Here is a 17,758-nt window from a genome sequence, read left to right as displayed (position 1 = left end):
CATGGACTAAAAGCAACCAACTTGCTCGGTTTCTTGGTAACACTGGGTACCGCTGCTTCTATAGCAGCCCAGTTTAACATGTATATATTTGCGTCATAGCTTAAATTACTGCTAGCTGTACGGAATTGCAGTCGGTATTTTAACATGAACAGACGTGAGATGCTTTAAAACGTTGGTTGTTGTCGCTGATGCTTGTTCGCACTTGTTATGTCCGGGCCGAAAGTGTAAGTGGCTAAAATATTTACTGTTTTGAGGAAAGCAAGATCAGGGTGTATAGTGCTTGCCAGTAAGAGAACACTCAATCAGTTGCAAGGAATTACGAATTATCTGTCTTGTGAAACAACTTGACAACTTGAATGTGGGACAACTTGACAGCGTTGTCTCTCTGTTGTTACAGTATTTTCCAGTGGTTTAAAATGAATAATTGACGCCCATCTGTATGTGTTTGTGACGGATGTCTCCAATGGGACAAAATATGTTCATATAGAAGAAAATAGCTCGTGTCATTCCTGTGATGGAATGTTTTTGTATAGCTTTTATTTACGAATGACCTACGGACTGGGACTCTGAGAATGTTGTAATGTTATCGGTTTGTGACAAGAACAGTTAGTGACCCGGTTCTCGTCAATGAAACAGAAAGGGGACATGTCCCGTAAACATTATAATATATAACCAGTAAACATTACAGTCCCTTAAATTGGCCAGTCGACGTAAAAATAAAATGATGAACTGCGAAGACAAATTACCGGAAATTGCATCGCTCAGTCACTGTACCAATACAGTGAAGGCAAGTACACAGTTCGTATCTGGAGTTCAGTCACGCAGTAGGACTTGCAAACACAAATAACTCCAATTTATTCCTTAAAATAGTTTAATGTTCATTGTCAAATGCATTTTCGACAAAATAAATAATTCACGTTTATCACACAAGACATGTTATTTACAACGTAATATAGTTATCACACAATATGTTCCATTGGTCAAGCATTCTGAGTGGTCCTTACCAACCGGAAATAACATGTGGTTCAACAACCCTGTTAAAGCTCGTAGATAAATAACGCAGAAGCTTGATCCATATGGATATTTGTAATAACAGAAGCACTATAAGCACATGGGATTGGACTTAGGTAGTTGGGAGTGCTTCGTTGAGAGAAACACATAATCAAGCACTTGTCACTCTGTCTCAGCTCGGTATGTACACACATCCTTGTTTTTGTTGGTACTTTTAAGTGCCCTTCTCTCTTTGTAAGAACGGAAAGATGTCGACCTTGAACTTTAGGATGTGTAAATGAAGGGTGAAACACCTGAACGTCACACCTTTTTCAGTGAGTACTAGTGAGCTAGTTGCCACTTGAACTAAAGCACTATCGCATCTTATTCACACATTATCACCGTACATAAATGTATTTATTACCAGTAACTGTTAGGCGGTCACAATGATGACCAAAACGCCTGTAGAGACCCTTTTGTCAGACATATATACAGGAATGTAACTGCATTTTGGCATGTATGGGCATACGTTAACTTGGTAGGTCATACACTAACTTACAGCTTTCGAAAGATACAAATCAAATAATGACAATAATAAAAAAAACACACTGGTGACATAATAATCTATTGTCCCTTACATATCAAATCTGATTGTCATGGCTGTGGAGTATGACCACGACATATACTCTCATCCGCTATACTTGACACATGTTTCAATGAATATATACAGATGAATTGAAAGACTTCGTATTGGACATAGTCTTGCGAGTAAGGATGGCACTATAATCGTCGTGTTTGATGCTGTGAAGGCACGTCGTCAGGCACTTCACAATCACTGTCCGACTGTTGGGAGTCTAATCTTTGAAGCTCTCCCTTCACACGTTCCAACAATGCTGCCGTGCTGTCACTAGAACGCGGTTTGGAAGACTTGGAAGCTGCACGAGATGTGTTTGAAGCACCTTGGTGATCTGGTGATGTCTCTGAGGAAACTTGCTTGCGTTTGCCCGAACCCCTGGGATGATCTTTCCGAGGTTTCGGGACAGGAGTTACGGTAGTTGTTGAACAAGGTGGTTCGGAACCAGGAACAGATGTCCCAGAGTTCCTTACCTCCTCCCGTACACGTTCCATCAGACCAGATTGCGATTTCCCAACAGGAGCAAGAGCGAACCCAAGTGCATGAGTCTGATTTAAAAGCTGCTGAGCTCGTCGTGTGGTCTCCTCTATCTGCCTCACAGCTTCTTCCTCTTCAGATATTGCCTCCTGTTCTATTTGTGCTGCTAACGAGTGTTTCGATGAACTGTCGTGTGGGTGGTATTTGTGTCCACTAGTCCTTGGCTTGGGTTGGGGTGAGTCTGTAACATTATCGGTGCCTCCAACACAGCCTTGTGCTGGGTAAATGTCCCTGTATTCTTTAGAAGATTCACCAGATTCACTCCCAACGTATGTAATACCACTAGACTTCCTACTCCAAGTTGTCGTCATTTCCGATTGCTGGGATATCTGTAATGGCCCCAGGGCTAGAATGGCGTCCTCTAGACTATCGTCTTCTAGGGAAAGCTGATCTGAGTTGATGGTCAACTCACTGTCAGACTCCAGTGAACTGATGGAGGGAGAGTTGAGGTCACGCTCGGCCGGACTATAACTATGTTCTGTCACGTTCTTCCTTTGTTGTACCACCTCTACCATCAGCTGTTGGGCCTTGGCACGCTTGGCCTCCTCTTCACGCTGAAACAGGGGTGAAGAAATTGAAAATATAAATATGTAAGACTGACGTATCAAAATACAGTTTTTTTCAAGCATACGAAACGGAGCTTAACGTCGCACTTAAGAATATGTCGCTCACATGACGACGTGTATGCGTATGCATGTGTGACTGCTTATAAGCCCTGACCTAAGATGGTCTCTTAGTACTAGCTCTCTGAGATACCATGCCGCAGTTAAGCATGGATACTCCACCCAGACACATTATACTGACTCCGAGCGCCAGACAGGGACGAACAAGTACTATGTTTTAACATCTTTGGTATGACGCGACCGGGAATCAAACCCGCGACCTTCCGCTCTCCGGGCAGACTCTCTAACCACCACTCCTTTCAGGCGGCTTATTATACACTGTGTTTGTCATTAAATAATAAAACCAGCACAATTATAGAGTACATTTCAATCGAAGACTGAAGTACCGCAAGAGGTCCATGAAAACATGATCATTTTGTTTAGGAACAAGGGAGGATGACATTGTGATGGAAACATATCTTATAGCTATTTTCGGTGTAGACATCATGCAGATATACTAAACATGGCATTTGTTCTTCATATTTTTTCATGTGAAAATTTAAGAAATTTATTAGAAGGCCGTGAGCATAATATCATTTTATGTTTAGAGATATTTTCTCTATTTGAAGTAAAGTGTACTTAATGTCATCTTGTTCAAAATGTTCTTTATGAAATGTTAGCTGTACTACTGCAATGGTGACTAAATTGTGGACACGAAAAAGCGACATGGCAGGCCCTGTTTCAAACTGCTGGACACTTTCAACTGCTGGTTGGTCTGGTAAGACGTACCTTTCCCATAAAGCTGTTCGGCGTTTAGCAGTGTTACCTGAATCTCATATGCCCGTGCGGCGTTAAACGATATTCACTCACTTCCATAGGGCGGTGAGGCGACAATCGATATTCACGTCCTCCAACTCACTCTCATACAGGCGTACGGCGTTAGTTTCTACTAACTTATCCCTACGACCAATCACAAGGTCGATGTTCGTGATGTCAGTCACTGGAATGTCTGATTCAGACATGATTATTTACAGTCAAAGCTGAAATATCAGTGAGAGCGGTGCAATATAAACAGGCCTAGGGCACTGCAAACTAGATGAACTGCTCTACAAACCCTGTTTGACCACGAGGATCCCGATCCTCAAAGCGTCCTGACGTTAGGACCTGTCGCAACTCTACACTATATCATTGCCATACCGCTGACATACTGCTGCGAACGCTTTATAGGTCGTTCTCTTGATCCGGCCATACGCTCAGCAACTAGAATAATGACAGCCCGAGTTAGTCATAGCGGCCTACCTTATGTGCTGTTTGGTGATAGACGGTGTTCGCCGTCTCGGGAAAGATGAACTTGGATGTTTCTCCAGGACCGGCACTGACGCTAAGGCGTGTGTTGACGGGGGAGCTTGGGTAGCTGAGGTCGTCGTCATCAATAAATATGTCGTGTGTCTGGCTTCTGGGGGAGAAGAGAAGAACCGTGAGAGAAGAGGAGAAGAGAAGAACCGTGAGAGAAGGGGAGAAGAGAAGAACCGCTAGGGAACATGAACCAAAGACTCCTTTGCCCGGTACGTCAGATAATTGGCCCACCCGGTTATACATGATGTATGATGCACTATTGTCAGGATATTGGTGGAGACGGAACGTAAGTGTAGCCGTACAACGGCGGTGCAGCTCAAACACTCAATTATAGGACGTAACGTTCCTTTGTTACTGAGGAAGAATGCAATGTAATTGAATCTACCCAAAAAGCACTGGATGATACGAACGGAGCTTGTGTTGTGGCTGTCAGTAAACTTCTTTCACCTCAGTCCATTAGTAACGCAATCAATAAAGCTGAGAGGCCATGTATACCAACAACACCGTTAGCGGTGATGCAGATGCAAGCTACGATCAATACCAACTTAGAGATGAGAAGATTTCATTAGAACGAACGAAATGACTGTCTAAATAATTAATGTTGTGAGTAATGGTATATGAGTAATGAAGGTCAAGGAAAAGCAAAATATTTCTGAAAACAGTTAAAAGATATAAATCGTAAGGTATTAAAGATACCATGTCCAGATCAGAACAAAAATTAACAAACCTAATAAAGCCCTGACATAGAACCCCCTGAGATTTATTTTATAGAAGAGGTTTATTTTATAATTATGCAATAAGCATCAGTATCGCTATCACCTGGTGTCACCTTTTACTTTCACCCCTATTTCACTTTGTGTTCCCCTCAAAAATATGTTTTGGTGACAATGTTGAATGGCTGATAAGATTTTTTTGTAACCGATCTTTACGCATGTAGGACATATTTCCTGGCCACTTTATATCAAATATAGTCATTATTCCTTAGGGTAAGAATGTGTTTTGTCGCGAGAAAATAGACATTATGTATGATTAGATCTGATTAGCCAGGGCCTCGTTCAATTAAAGGGTCATAACACTAAGATGATCGGAACTCCCAATACTTTAACACAGACGCACGCCACTCGTAAAGCTACGATCGCTTTGAGGCACGGGGACTTGATGTTCATATTCATATTATCACCAGACATTAAAAGTGATTAAAGCGTAAAACCGTACATCTTGCGAACCCATGGCGTTTGGACTTGCTTGCTTTCTGTTTCAGGACGATATCCCTGTTCGTCTCTCATCTTCCACGTCTCTCCCTTCTCATCCGGGCTACTATCCGTGTCGCTTGTGAGGCTGGCTTCCTTCGATGTCTGTGTGTCCACGGAACGCATCTCAGGACAGACGCTCCCCGGTTCAGTCGCTGAAGCCTGTACAGCCACAGACGTTAACTGTGCTTCAGACACAATGGGCACAGAAGCAACAACGTCATCTGATGCCGAAACATCAGAAGAGGTAGATTCCTTCTGGATTTTGGCTTCAATCTTTGGAGATTTTGTCTTTGGAATAATAACAGTGAATTCGTCAGACGCATCAGTGTGGTCACCACTGTCAATGGAGCTGACCGTTGTCATAGAACCGGAAGATGGGAGAAGAGGGCATTCACTTCCCACAGTGTTATACTGGGAGGAGGCAGCCTTCCCTTTTCCCTTCTTGGATCTGGTTCTCCGTGGTAGTTCCAAGGTTTGCTCATCACAGGAATCGACGTCCTTCTGATTTTCATGAACCCCCAGCTTCCCCAAGAGTTCCTTCTCTCGCAGGATGAGACTCCTGTGAGAATCCTTCTCTTGGTCGGCTAGGAGAACCTGCTCGGGGTAGTCCGCCTCGGTGAGTTCACGGTACTTGTCCGAATCCTGCCTCCGCAGTCCGTCCCCGTCGCCAACACCGGGCAGCACACAGACACCACCCAGCAGTGGGACCTTCTTCGCTGTGGAGGAGTTAGACCGGGGGCTAAGGGATGGAGTGCTGGCAGGGGTCTTGTCCACAATCTCCCCCTTTTCCACGTCAACCGTCAGATTGTGATCCTCAAGCGTGTCTCCTCTCTGGAATAAAACAAGATGTACTTATGGATGGTAATCACCTACAATAATTTATGTGTCTAATTGTCTTAAACTGAAACTCTTCAAATGAAACTACTGATATATGTTTTATCAGATATTGTTCGTACAGCACATATTATAGAAGTTTTTGGAGTTGAGTTCGTTTCTGGATTCGAGTCCAGAGAGCTACACACAGCACTTGGGCTGTTGGACATTCAGTTTTCCATTTTAAGGATGTCTGAGTGCAATTACAAGGGAGTGCGTAAAATGAAATAAAGTGTACTTTACTGTGAAACTGTTATCCTAAATATAAGAGATGATGTAAGTGTTTCAGATCGTGGGGCCAAGACAGTCCCTTTTAAACTGGTTAGTGATACTGCCTATCAAAAGAGTCATGTCTTAACCTGAAAACGGTGAGGTAATACTCTTTCGTTGTATACTAATCTGTATGTGTTTCTCTTCAATTCAAGGGTTTAAATAAAGCAAGATGATGACACAAGCAGACATTTCGGATGGTTTTTTATTCATTTATTGTAGCGTTATAGAAAAATAAAAACAAATTGTACATCTATGTATACTTTCTGTTCACATGGAGCTTGCTGGCTGTCAGTCAAATTGTACCATTCAATACATACTTGATATCGGGGAGGGAGGTCGCCAACTGCGTTAGCTCTTCTCCTTCGCCTCATCCGGGTAACCAGGAACAAGATGGCGAGGACCAGTAGTGCAGCGGGTATCACAATACACAGGATCAAAATGTAGCTGTTGTCTTTCCTGTCTTCAAGTTGGGGTTTGCTGGATGTCTGGGCCGCTGTGATTGGTCCAAGCACCTGTAAGTAATATGTTTGTACTTAAATATATTGTCATTAGATGTTTAAGCAGGTTCTCAGTCATCAGTGTACATCCCAAACGCGCCAACTTCTTAAAATCATACACCTATCCACTCCACACTATCTGACCCACCCGTGAATGGCAATCTGGAGTTGGATGATGCATTGTATAGAATGATGTTCATGATGACAATCACTGTCCAGACTCCAGAACGTCGTCATGGTGCAGAAAGCAAAAAATACGAAAGGAGCATGCAAAGAGTGCGCTGGCACTACCGTCTCACGCAAACATGTGACTGAAATAATTCCTTGTAACTGTCATTGATAATTTTCACACAGCTGTTCCTAGCGGGATTTGAATTTAGAAGCCTTTTGACTCTTGCAGTTCGTCTTAATCCGTCAGTGAGTGAGAGAGTTCAATTTCAAGCCGCACTCAGCAATACTGCAGTTATATGGCGGCGGTTTGGTAAAAATCAAGTCAATCCAGTGATCAGCAGCACGAACATAGATATGCTCAGTTAGGAACCAATAACATGTGTCAACCAAGTCAGCGTGACACATGCAACTTTTTACATCAATTTCTTTATACATGGACGACCGGCTGTGGCATTGACGTACGGAATGAGCGAGAGCGGAAGAGATCTGTTCTTGGGATATCCTGTTGTAGACGAGGACAGCGACGTCAGCCGGCACGAAGTCGCCACCATCACTCACTGCAAACGTCGTCGTCACCTTGAAATCGTCAACGGGATCCCTTTCATTCGACACAACCTGAAACGGAGCAGTTAGGTAAATACTGAAAACTCGCTAAGGCAGGGCCTATATATAATCCATATATGCAGCTGTTGTATATTAATAATCAATCGGTAGAGCATAAATATGCATGGACGTAAGTTAAAAGACTAGGGATGGAATCTGATGTATTATGACTAATGAGGCGACGGTTAAACTGTGTGGGTCTTTTCTTCCCGTAGATTCGTTCTGAATTTAGGGACGTGATAGTGTGCGCGCGTGCGTGACTACTCATGTTTGGAACAATGTTTATTCTGCTAACACATAGAGATACTACCCATCAGAAAACATGAATACTCCTCCCAGATAAGGTGCTTATTTCGAGTTTTATTACGTTGTTGAATGAGTGAGTGAGTGAGTGAGTGAGAACGGTTTCACGCCGCTTTTAGCACTACCACCCCGGTGACACCAGAACTGGGCTGCACACGATGTACCGCAGGTAAACAATATATTTTTGAATGAACCCCTTACCTTCCGCTCAACGGTCAGACGCCCGATCGATTACATCAAGGAAGCAGTGAGCTCACTAGGAAATAACTTAAATACAACGACTGTGTGCGATACCCAAGACGTTTTCGGTTTTCGCACACCGCACCACCGTCAACCGACGCAGCTCTCCTAATGTTTATTGACTTATTGACAATTTCTGGTAACAAAAATCTTTGTTTGAATACGGACATTCAGCTGATGCCTTCATGTTGCGTTTACTGCTGGCATTCATTTGGTGGAAATTTGGTCTGCGTTGTTTTAAAATATTTCTACCTTCGCGTTCAATTGTTTCAAGTTGATTTTACTATTTTGTTAAAAGGCAAAAAAATGTATCTTACAAAGTTCGGTAGTACAATACCTGACTGACTGTATTTATTTCTTATCTCACAGTGACAGTAAAAGGACACGGGCTTGTTAATTGTGACTAAATTGTAGCTTTAACCGCTAGTTGTTTGACAAAACACCGTCTCCTTGTAGCGAACACTTGATTTCCGTGCTTAATAGTTGACACGTCCTTACACCGGATGATACTGCGTAACTTTGGACAAGTTTATGGGGTCATTTATTTGGGGGTGACTTCAAGACAAAGTGCTGCTCATTGTAAAAATTGAGTAGCCCGTAAAATCGTGCTGGCATGGGAGATAACTCGTGGTGGACTATTGTTCAAGTGCCGGTTTGAGCACATTTGTCTAAGTATTCTCAGAATGTGCTCATTTGGTTTATGTTTATTACGTCTCCATTAAACATATCTATGTCAGTTCTTTAGACGACTCAGTAAATGACAACTTATTTCACAATCTACTTCTTCTGATACACCCCGTTCATTCATGAGATATTCATTTAAAATAAGCCTGAATGACTGTATGATTGGTGATTAGCTTAACTGATTGATACATCAGATCGATATTACACTCAGCTCTAGGTTGACCTATTATTCAAACACGTTTAGCCTCTGGGCATGACCCTATGTTCTGCAAAATAAGTTCTATGATTATTCATTCAACAGCGGGACGCGGGACACGTTTCATTGAAGAGACATGGGGGAGAACAGACTTTTCTTGAAACATAACTCTAACATTCCTGTGAATAATATTGCAAAAATCTGCTTTTTGCAAATCACACTTCTCTTGGGCAGAAACATCTGAAATGTCATGTCTATTTTAGTCATTTGACATGTCGAAATGAATTTAGAAAAATAATATTTTTATTCATCACTTCCAAATAAAATGGCTTGGCGCTCGAGGAATGTGATTAAACAAACATGTCGGCGCTAGAATTGCATTGGAACGGAGGTGTTTCACACGTAATCCTCCATAATCCTATATCAAACGCCTCTTTTGAATAAACACGAGAGATATGGAAGCACTGACAAATACTAAATATTTATTTTAGGCAAAATGTACACGATGTATACCTGAGCGTTAACTCCACTCTGACGTCTGTGACGGGCCAGCCGCTGTGTAATATCTCTTCTAGTCCTCTGTTTGAGAGCAGTCGCGTACAGCTCTGCCAGATCTGAAAGAGTGAGCGAGCTGTGTCGTTGTCGTGCTAGCAGTAGTTTGTTTTAAACTAAACATGATAGTACAATGTTTGATAGAGGATATGTACATAGCGCACATGTCATTGCACCTAGTGCTCAAAGCGTTGGTATTTTTCCCTCGATCATTGGATGTCAATCTCAAGGTCATATCGTATTATCAATCTCCCTGGACGAATGTGTAAGAAAAGACTGACGATATACAGGCTATATGAGATTACCTTAAATATGAATTCGCAATACAATTTAGAAATGGAGAAATGTTTTATTTAGGTTTACACTCTCTCTGTAAAGTACAGATTCTAGACTAAGTACTTCTGGATGAGAGTCCTATTTGGGATTCGAAATCACACTCTCTGTGTCAGGCAAGTAATCGCCCGCATACACAGTCAGCCATCTAACCCACTTAGCCACTGCAGCTCCACCTTGCAATCAAAGCCTCATGCACGAGTATGGTACTAGCAGGCCACTAATCATTGACTATGTATCACCTCACACATTCGAATACATTTACCGATGTTGATGAACGAGTGGATATGTTACTATCAGTAATGTTCGACACACAGAGAGGCTTGTTGATAAAGAGAGTGAGTGAGTGAGTTGAGTTTTACGCCACACTCAGCAATATCCCTCCTATACGGCTGCGGTATGTAAACAATCGAGTCTGGAACAAACAATCCAGTGATCAACAACATGAGCATCGATCTGCGCAACTGGGAACCGATGACATGTGCCAACCAAGTCAGTGAGCCTGACCCCCGATCCCGTTTGTCGCCTGTAGTCGCCTTTTATAGCACCCATGGGTTGCTGAAAGCTTACCCCGGGCCTTCACGGGTCTTGCTGATAAAGAGTCTCCCCTGGTGAGACATCGTATGAAAATCAGTCCAGGACTAAGACTACAGAACTAAAACTCTAAACGGATTCAATTATAACAGTTTGGGTCACTGGTATATAATATGTACGGGGTAAGCAGCTACAAGAGAGTATTTGAGTATGATTTTACACCATTTGAAATAACACTCTATCAACATCACGGCGAGGAAAACGATATTCTTTCATTTTTTTACTCAGACAGGAGAAATGCTTCATGATCTCAAACACTGTCTCCGAGGAGATACTGCTTCAGTGGAATAGCATCACAATACTTTACAGAGCATGACGTCATAATCACTATTCTCTGTCACCGAAGCTAGTTGGCTGTTTTCATTACACTCAAGACATGCTTTAAATATTGCCGCTTATAAACCCAGGAATTGTAAAGATATGATGATGCATGTATATTCAGCCACTGAGTTTATCGACTTGTGTGATATGATAGAAATTCGGGTGATACTATCTCTGTATACATTACAGTGCAAGACATTTTATCCATTATACAGGTAGATGACTTTTGCCACCAATACAGGCATTATCAATTATAGGTGCCTTTGGCCCGTAGTACAGACATAGAGAAGTAACAGTCATTTTAGTGTGAAGTAGACAAAAACATGCACGGATAACTATACATATAATTCCGACATATATTAATATTCTTCATGATAGTTATGCTCTTTATCGCAATTAAACTTGTTGATTATTTTTTTGCGCATCAACAGATTCAATTCAACATCATTTATTGTTTGTTTCTTGAGTGTTCGTGATAGTTGCGAATGTGTTTACTGCACTGCCATTTCTGATATATACATTCCAAAAGATTGAAACCGTACCTTTCTCAAGCTGGTGGCTAAACTGTGCGCTCGTTATGTTGACATCCAGCCCTATGTTCATGATCAGCAGCATCAATGCATCTACAGGAGGACCGTCTGGAGCAGGAACAGTTGTAGAAGGTGGTGGAGTTGAGTCGTAAAGAGCGGTTGAAGATTCAGAGTCTGGTGATTGAACTGAAGGAGGCATGGCCGACATGGTTGACTGCGGTGTAGGCATTGATGTTGATGAGGGGGCACTCGAGGACATTAGTTCTCTGACTGGTGTGCGTGATATGGATGATGGGTCGATGGGTACAGTTGCGGTAGGAGCTAAAGATTTATCTTGAGAGGGTGAGTTGATGGAAAGGGTTGTTCCGGTTGGAGCGGAATGTTTTCCAGAAGATGGGTTAATTGGAGCAGTTGTTGTGGCTGAAGGCAAGTATTCTCCTGATATTAACAGGTTCATTGGAATAGTTGTGGCAGAAGCCAAAGATTCTCTGGAAAATGATTGGTTGATTGGTCCAGTTATTGTGGCAGATGCCGAAGATTGTCTTGAAGATGTTTGATAGATTGGTTTAGTTGTAGCAGATACCGGAGATACATCTGAAGCTGACTGATTGATTGGAATTGTTTTTGTAGCTGATGCCAAAGATTCTGCTAAGAATGATGGGTTGAAGGGAGGAGTTGTCGTTGAAGCAAAAGGTTCTCTTGGAGATGAAGACAATGAAGATACCATAGTCAAAATTGGTGGAAGAATTGATGGCTGTGAGCTTGTAAAAGGATCAACGCGTGTCAGCTCGTGTGAATATACTGTCACTGTTGGGTAAGATGAATACACATCCAGGACTGTCGATGCTGATGAAGAATGTTCAAATAAAAGTGGTCGAGCTGTCGATAGGGGCACTGTTGTGGAAGATGATGACCCTTTGGTAGAAAATGGGATTGGAGGTGAAAACGCAGATCCTTCACTTGATATGATAAATGAAGAAGGTGATGACTCCTCAGTTGGCGAAGTCTTTGTAGATAATGACGAGAGCCCATCAGTTGACAGTGACCTTGGAAATAAAGACGATAACTCTTCCATAGACTTTGTGGATAAAGACGAGAACCACCCTTCAATGGACAGGGGACTTGTGGATAAAGATGATGACCCGTCAGTAGACAGCGACCTGGACCCGAGTATGGACTTTAACATAGGCCTGTCAGTAGACGGTGGGAGAAGAGATACTGATGTTGGTTTCGCATAAGATGTTAACTCATTAGTAGACAAGGCCTTTATGGATACAGTTGACGGTGCCCCAATATATGGAGGCAGTACTGACGAAGATGAAAACCTCTTAGTGTTTGGCAAAATTGAAGAAGTTGCCGATAACACAGTCAACCCTGAGACAGAAATAACTGGTTTAGATGATGATACGACTACCTCTGTTGACGATTCAATAGATGGGATATCTGTAGTAGAACGTGTGCCATCCATGACTGGTGAACTCGTTATTGTAGACGTCGTTGATGGGTACCTTTGAAAAAAGGAATACCTGCCATTCGTTGCATGGACTGTAGGCGTTGGACCTGAGATTGTCATTGGTACATTCGTAAATGATGTGATATGCTTAGATGAACCCATATCTCCCGAAACTATGGTGGGTGGTGGTTCTGATATATCTGCACTTGGTACTCTGTATGATAAAAGCGATAATATCGGAGATGACGAAGTAGATTGTGATAGTAAACTTGATTTACTTGACAAGCCAGGGGGTGGTGATACAGAACTGTGAACAAAACCTCTTGTACCACTGACTTTTGTAGATTTTACTGTCTCAACTGGAGGTGGAGCTGTAACTGGGCTAGAGGCATAAAACAATAGAGGCAATGTTGATGATGTTTCCTTGGGAAATGAAACTATATTTTGTGACACTGACACTATGACAGATGGAGCTGCAGCAATGTATTTGCTCGATGTCATCTGTGAAACCGTGTTTTCAGGAGACAAAATGGAAGAGAATCTCACGAGAGTTGAAGGCAGCATTGTTTCAGTCAGATGTATGGTATCCGTTCCATAAAAGTCTATGGCTTCTGATCTGGGACTCCGGCCATTCGTAAATGCACCTGATGTTGGTGCCATGTCCAAACCTGTAGACTGGGGTGACATTGCATCATTTGACGCATCATACTTACGGGTTGAATCAGCGACAAGAGGTGATATTTCAGAATTTAAAAGCTCAGCACTAGATACGTCTTCAAAGATGGAAGGAAATATAGACACGCCATTTGAGTACATCCTTTCTTTGGAAGGAGAAGGTAATGTCGTTTTCGTTGCACTGCTTCCATTTGCTGGTGGGGAACTGGTTGTATTGAGTGAAGAAGGAGAAGGTTCATATGTAGATGAAATTGGTGATGAGGTACTTTCTGCACGGGACACAACAATATCTACTTTAACCCCTGAAGCCTCAAATACAGTGTCGAATCCATAATCAGATGTCATGAACGAGGATAATGAATCGTTCTGAGACTTGGATGGTATGAAGTGAGGCATCGGAACTGTGTATGGTGTTGATGCAAAAACATCCATGTCAGTTGAAAATGAGGAAAAGTCATCAATCATGTCGGATGGCGATGTTGCATCAGAGTATTTTAATGCTGAAGAGAATGGATAAGTCTGGATGTCTGAAACACTGGAGAAGTCATATTTTATTGACTGCAACATCACTCTCTTTGTTGAGGTCATCAGTGGTGTTTCTCCGACAAATTCTATGGTGGATGGTGATAATAAAAATGATGGTTCGTTCGAAGATCTGGCATTAGCTGCATAAGAAGACAGTTGAGCTTCATTCGTAGACGGTGTGACAGATAGCTCAGAACTGCTTTGTGACATGCTCTTATATACTAGTTCATTTGCTGTGGACTTTGTGATATCTATCCCCGACAAGGGCGATGAGAGTAATCCTTCTTCATGAAACATTGTGACCAGTTTGTCATCCCAAGCAGCTGCTGCGTTCGGGAAGCTTGTGTGTTTCTCAGCTTTAAAGACTGTGGCCTGGTGATAATGACTGAAAGATGGAGAAGGTTCTCCTGAAGATGGTTGCTGTTCTGACTCCAGTGATGTTCCGACTTGCACCAACATGGAATGATATGTGGTATCCTCCGACGTCAAGAAACTTTCACTCACAGTTAAACTTGGCCTGATATGCGTGGTAGTGGATGATCTAGACTGGATGCTTCTCTGTTGAGATTCTTTGTAAATATCAGGTGATGATATGGAGTGTCTCTCTTTTGGGATCTCAGGCTCTTGTTGATTGGATATGATGACCATTTCAATTACCACTTCAGTTGAGACGTCACCGGACACGTGACTATCATCAATAGACGCCATCACATGCTTTCTGACCTTTGTGTCAGTTGTAGTTTGTGAAGCAGTATTAGAACTTACAAATGTTACAGTGGAATGTGTGAACGGAGCATTGGACTGAGATGATACATCACCATGGCTGCCATTTGTTTCTACAATGGCTACGGTATCCACAGCTGGAGTGGCAGTTTCTTGAATACCATTCGTAGGTTCATTATTTGAGTTAATGTCACTTTTTCGCTGGAGATCATTCACTAAGACTTGATCTTGTTGTAATGACGTTAAGCCCATCATGCCAAGACTCTGCAAAAGTAAATCGATGTTTTCGTATCGTCATGTTATTTATATCGACTCATAATGACGCTATGGTAGTGAGTGTACCATAGTATACTCTATAATATACATTGGATTACAGGACACAAAATATAAAAAGTTTCTATAATGACATACACATTCTTCCAGAATGAAAACATGTCTTGTATTCAAAAGGTCGTCGACCCCTGCGTAAGTGAATAATAAGTATGACTAGAATCTGATGAACACAGATGAACACAGATGAACACAGATGAACACAGATGGATATTGTTGCATAATTAAAGTAGTGGAGCTATGTCGTATATCAGGAACAAACGTGTTGTTGCATATCTGAAGACATTATGAGACATTTACAGACACGCTACAGAAGTCAGCAGAGCTGCTGGAATTGTGCGAAAGGAAATATAGCAGAGGCCTTGACAGATCATGACAGATCTTACCGTCACCCCTGTATTACGATTGAGTTCTTCTAGGGATATTTTGTTGAAAATTGCTTCTGCATCCCTGGCAAGGATCTTTTGTCCATTTCTGGTGACTGTAAACTCCATTTCTATACTACCGTCTGGCCGAGGTTTGGTACTCTTTATCTGTACAGAAAGAGTTCACATTCGATAATTATCAACATATGTCCATGATTGTGTTAAAACTTTTCAGGATCGAATGTGTGTGGGTAATTCGTGGATAATAACGGCGTCACAGTCAGAACCCAAGACAAGACTGGTCCACAGTGCGCTTTTGCAAATAAGAGTTTTTTTATTGCATAATTGTTTTGTTTTTTAATTTAATGCCATTCTCGGCAAATTATTAGCTACAACACAGCGGTTGGCTAGTACTCGACTCTGCATTTGTATTAATCATCTCACTGAGTCCTGTCAGTGGCCTGTTAGGACAAGACTATTGTTTCAAGATCAGTTCTAACTAGGATCTTCACATGGTTATACACATTTTGACTGAGAGCAATACATAACAATCCAACATCAGCTGCCAACATGATCCCTCATTTGCATTACTGCTCTGAAAACATCTTCTCTTCATTATGAAACTAATACACACACACACACACACACACACACACACACACACATATATATATATATATATATATAGAGAGAGAGAGAGAGAGAGAGAGAGAGAAAGAGAGAGAGAGACAGACACATATATATTAAAGGACAGGGCCCTTATTCTCGAAACGTTCGTAGCCCTAAGAATTCTTAACTTTGATCGTAGCCAATGTGTTAAGAATGGGCTTAAGAACTTCGTAGGGCTACGAGCTTTTCGAGAATAGCTAGCCAAGTTATTAGAAGCGTCAGGTACTCTCATATTATGTTTCAGGTCTTTGAATGGCATTTAGAAGTGGATGTCTTCTACTTTATTATAAGGAACAGAACGTTCCGGATTATAACCTTACTCGTTTATGAGATATTCTCTTCAGCGTTGAATTCCTCATAATAAGGGCGTTGACATCCATAAAGAACTTTCTTCTTTATATTATTTTTCATTAGAAATATGTACCCACCTGTACATTGACGTTACTTGTGCTGCCTGTGTTTCTCCGCAACCGTACATTCACTTGACTCTTTAGGCCAATTTCGTAAGACAGCTCAAGACCTGAAATTTGACAAGTCCTAGCATGAGAGAAAACGAAATTTAGTGATGTGGAACTCCTTTTTGCACAAACGATACGATTTACGTTTGAACAGGAAATGCGAGAGTAGGGAGGATTTACCTTTTACCACTTTAGCCAGGAATTCTGCAGACGTTACATCTTCTCCCTTGGGATCGAACACCCACTTGAGGATAAAGTCGCTCTCTTGTGCTTCTGTTTCGGGGCCTTGGGTGTAAACAGTTGGATGTGAAATAGATGATGATGTCATAACCATAGATGTTGTTTGGAGTAGTGACCTTACAAATGTTGAAGTTAATTGTATACTTGGAATTTCTGACAGTAAGGGAGTCTTCCTGATGATCTGTGTGGACTCTAATGTGGGATAGTGCAATGAGTCTGTAGATGAAAGTGTTTCCTGGACGGTCTCTCCATCTTTTCTAGCTCTAGAACTGTATACATGACTGTTTTCATTATTCCCTAATGATCCCAGCATGTCAACGGCATCAGAGACAGTCAGTGAATTTCCATGTTCCAACCAGGAGACGACTGAACTTGAATGTATAATCTGTGATGAACTGGCAGTTCGCTCCAGACTTCTGCTTATGTGTAAAGCATGAGTCTTACTTCTGTCAAGGTGTGCCGCCCTGTGCTTAGTGTGATCAAGCATCAACACCGATGATGACTGGAGTTGATGACTCGCCTTGGATCCAAGATTTTTGCCGCCGTATGTAGAGCTACTTAGTGAAGCACTACCGTCTTGTGAAGCTATCTTTTTATCTGCGACTTGCTTCACTCTAAGAATCAGCGATTGTTCCATAATTTGGTCCATGGTTGAACTACCAACAGTCGTATCTGTTGATATAGGGAGGTACGCATGATATTGTACATATGAAGCTGTTTTGGATGAGCTCGAGTAAAGAGTCGAGGATGTGGACACACTATGAGACTGCTCTCCTAC

At 41.9% G+C, this 17,758-nt stretch overlaps 1 protein-coding gene across 1 annotated transcript; it reads right to left on the bottom strand.

Annotated features, from left to right (window-relative positions):
* Nucleotides 1-853: 853 nt before the first annotated feature.
* Nucleotides 854-17,712, bottom strand: LOC137261489 (streptococcal hemagglutinin-like). Its single transcript, XM_067799243.1, has 10 exons — nt 16,921-17,712; nt 16,711-16,802; nt 15,635-15,781; nt 11,555-15,182; nt 9,726-9,826; nt 7,649-7,801; nt 6,836-7,030; nt 5,335-6,203; nt 4,063-4,219; nt 854-2,715 (listed from the first exon to the last, which is right to left on the bottom strand). The coding sequence occupies exons 1-10, from the start codon at nt 17,627-17,629 to the stop codon at nt 1,771-1,773; spliced, it is 6,996 nt and encodes a 2,331-aa protein (XP_067655344.1). The 5' UTR covers nt 17,630-17,712; the 3' UTR covers nt 854-1,770.
* Nucleotides 17,713-17,758: the final 46 nt, after the last annotated feature.

Source organism: Haliotis asinina, chromosome 14 (assembly GCF_037392515.1).
Source record: "Haliotis asinina isolate JCU_RB_2024 chromosome 14, JCU_Hal_asi_v2, whole genome shotgun sequence".
NCBI classification, from domain to species: domain Eukaryota; kingdom Metazoa; phylum Mollusca; class Gastropoda; order Lepetellida; family Haliotidae; genus Haliotis; species Haliotis asinina.
Note: the sequence above shows the minus strand (reverse complement) of the source record. Positions and strands in the feature narration are given on the sequence as shown.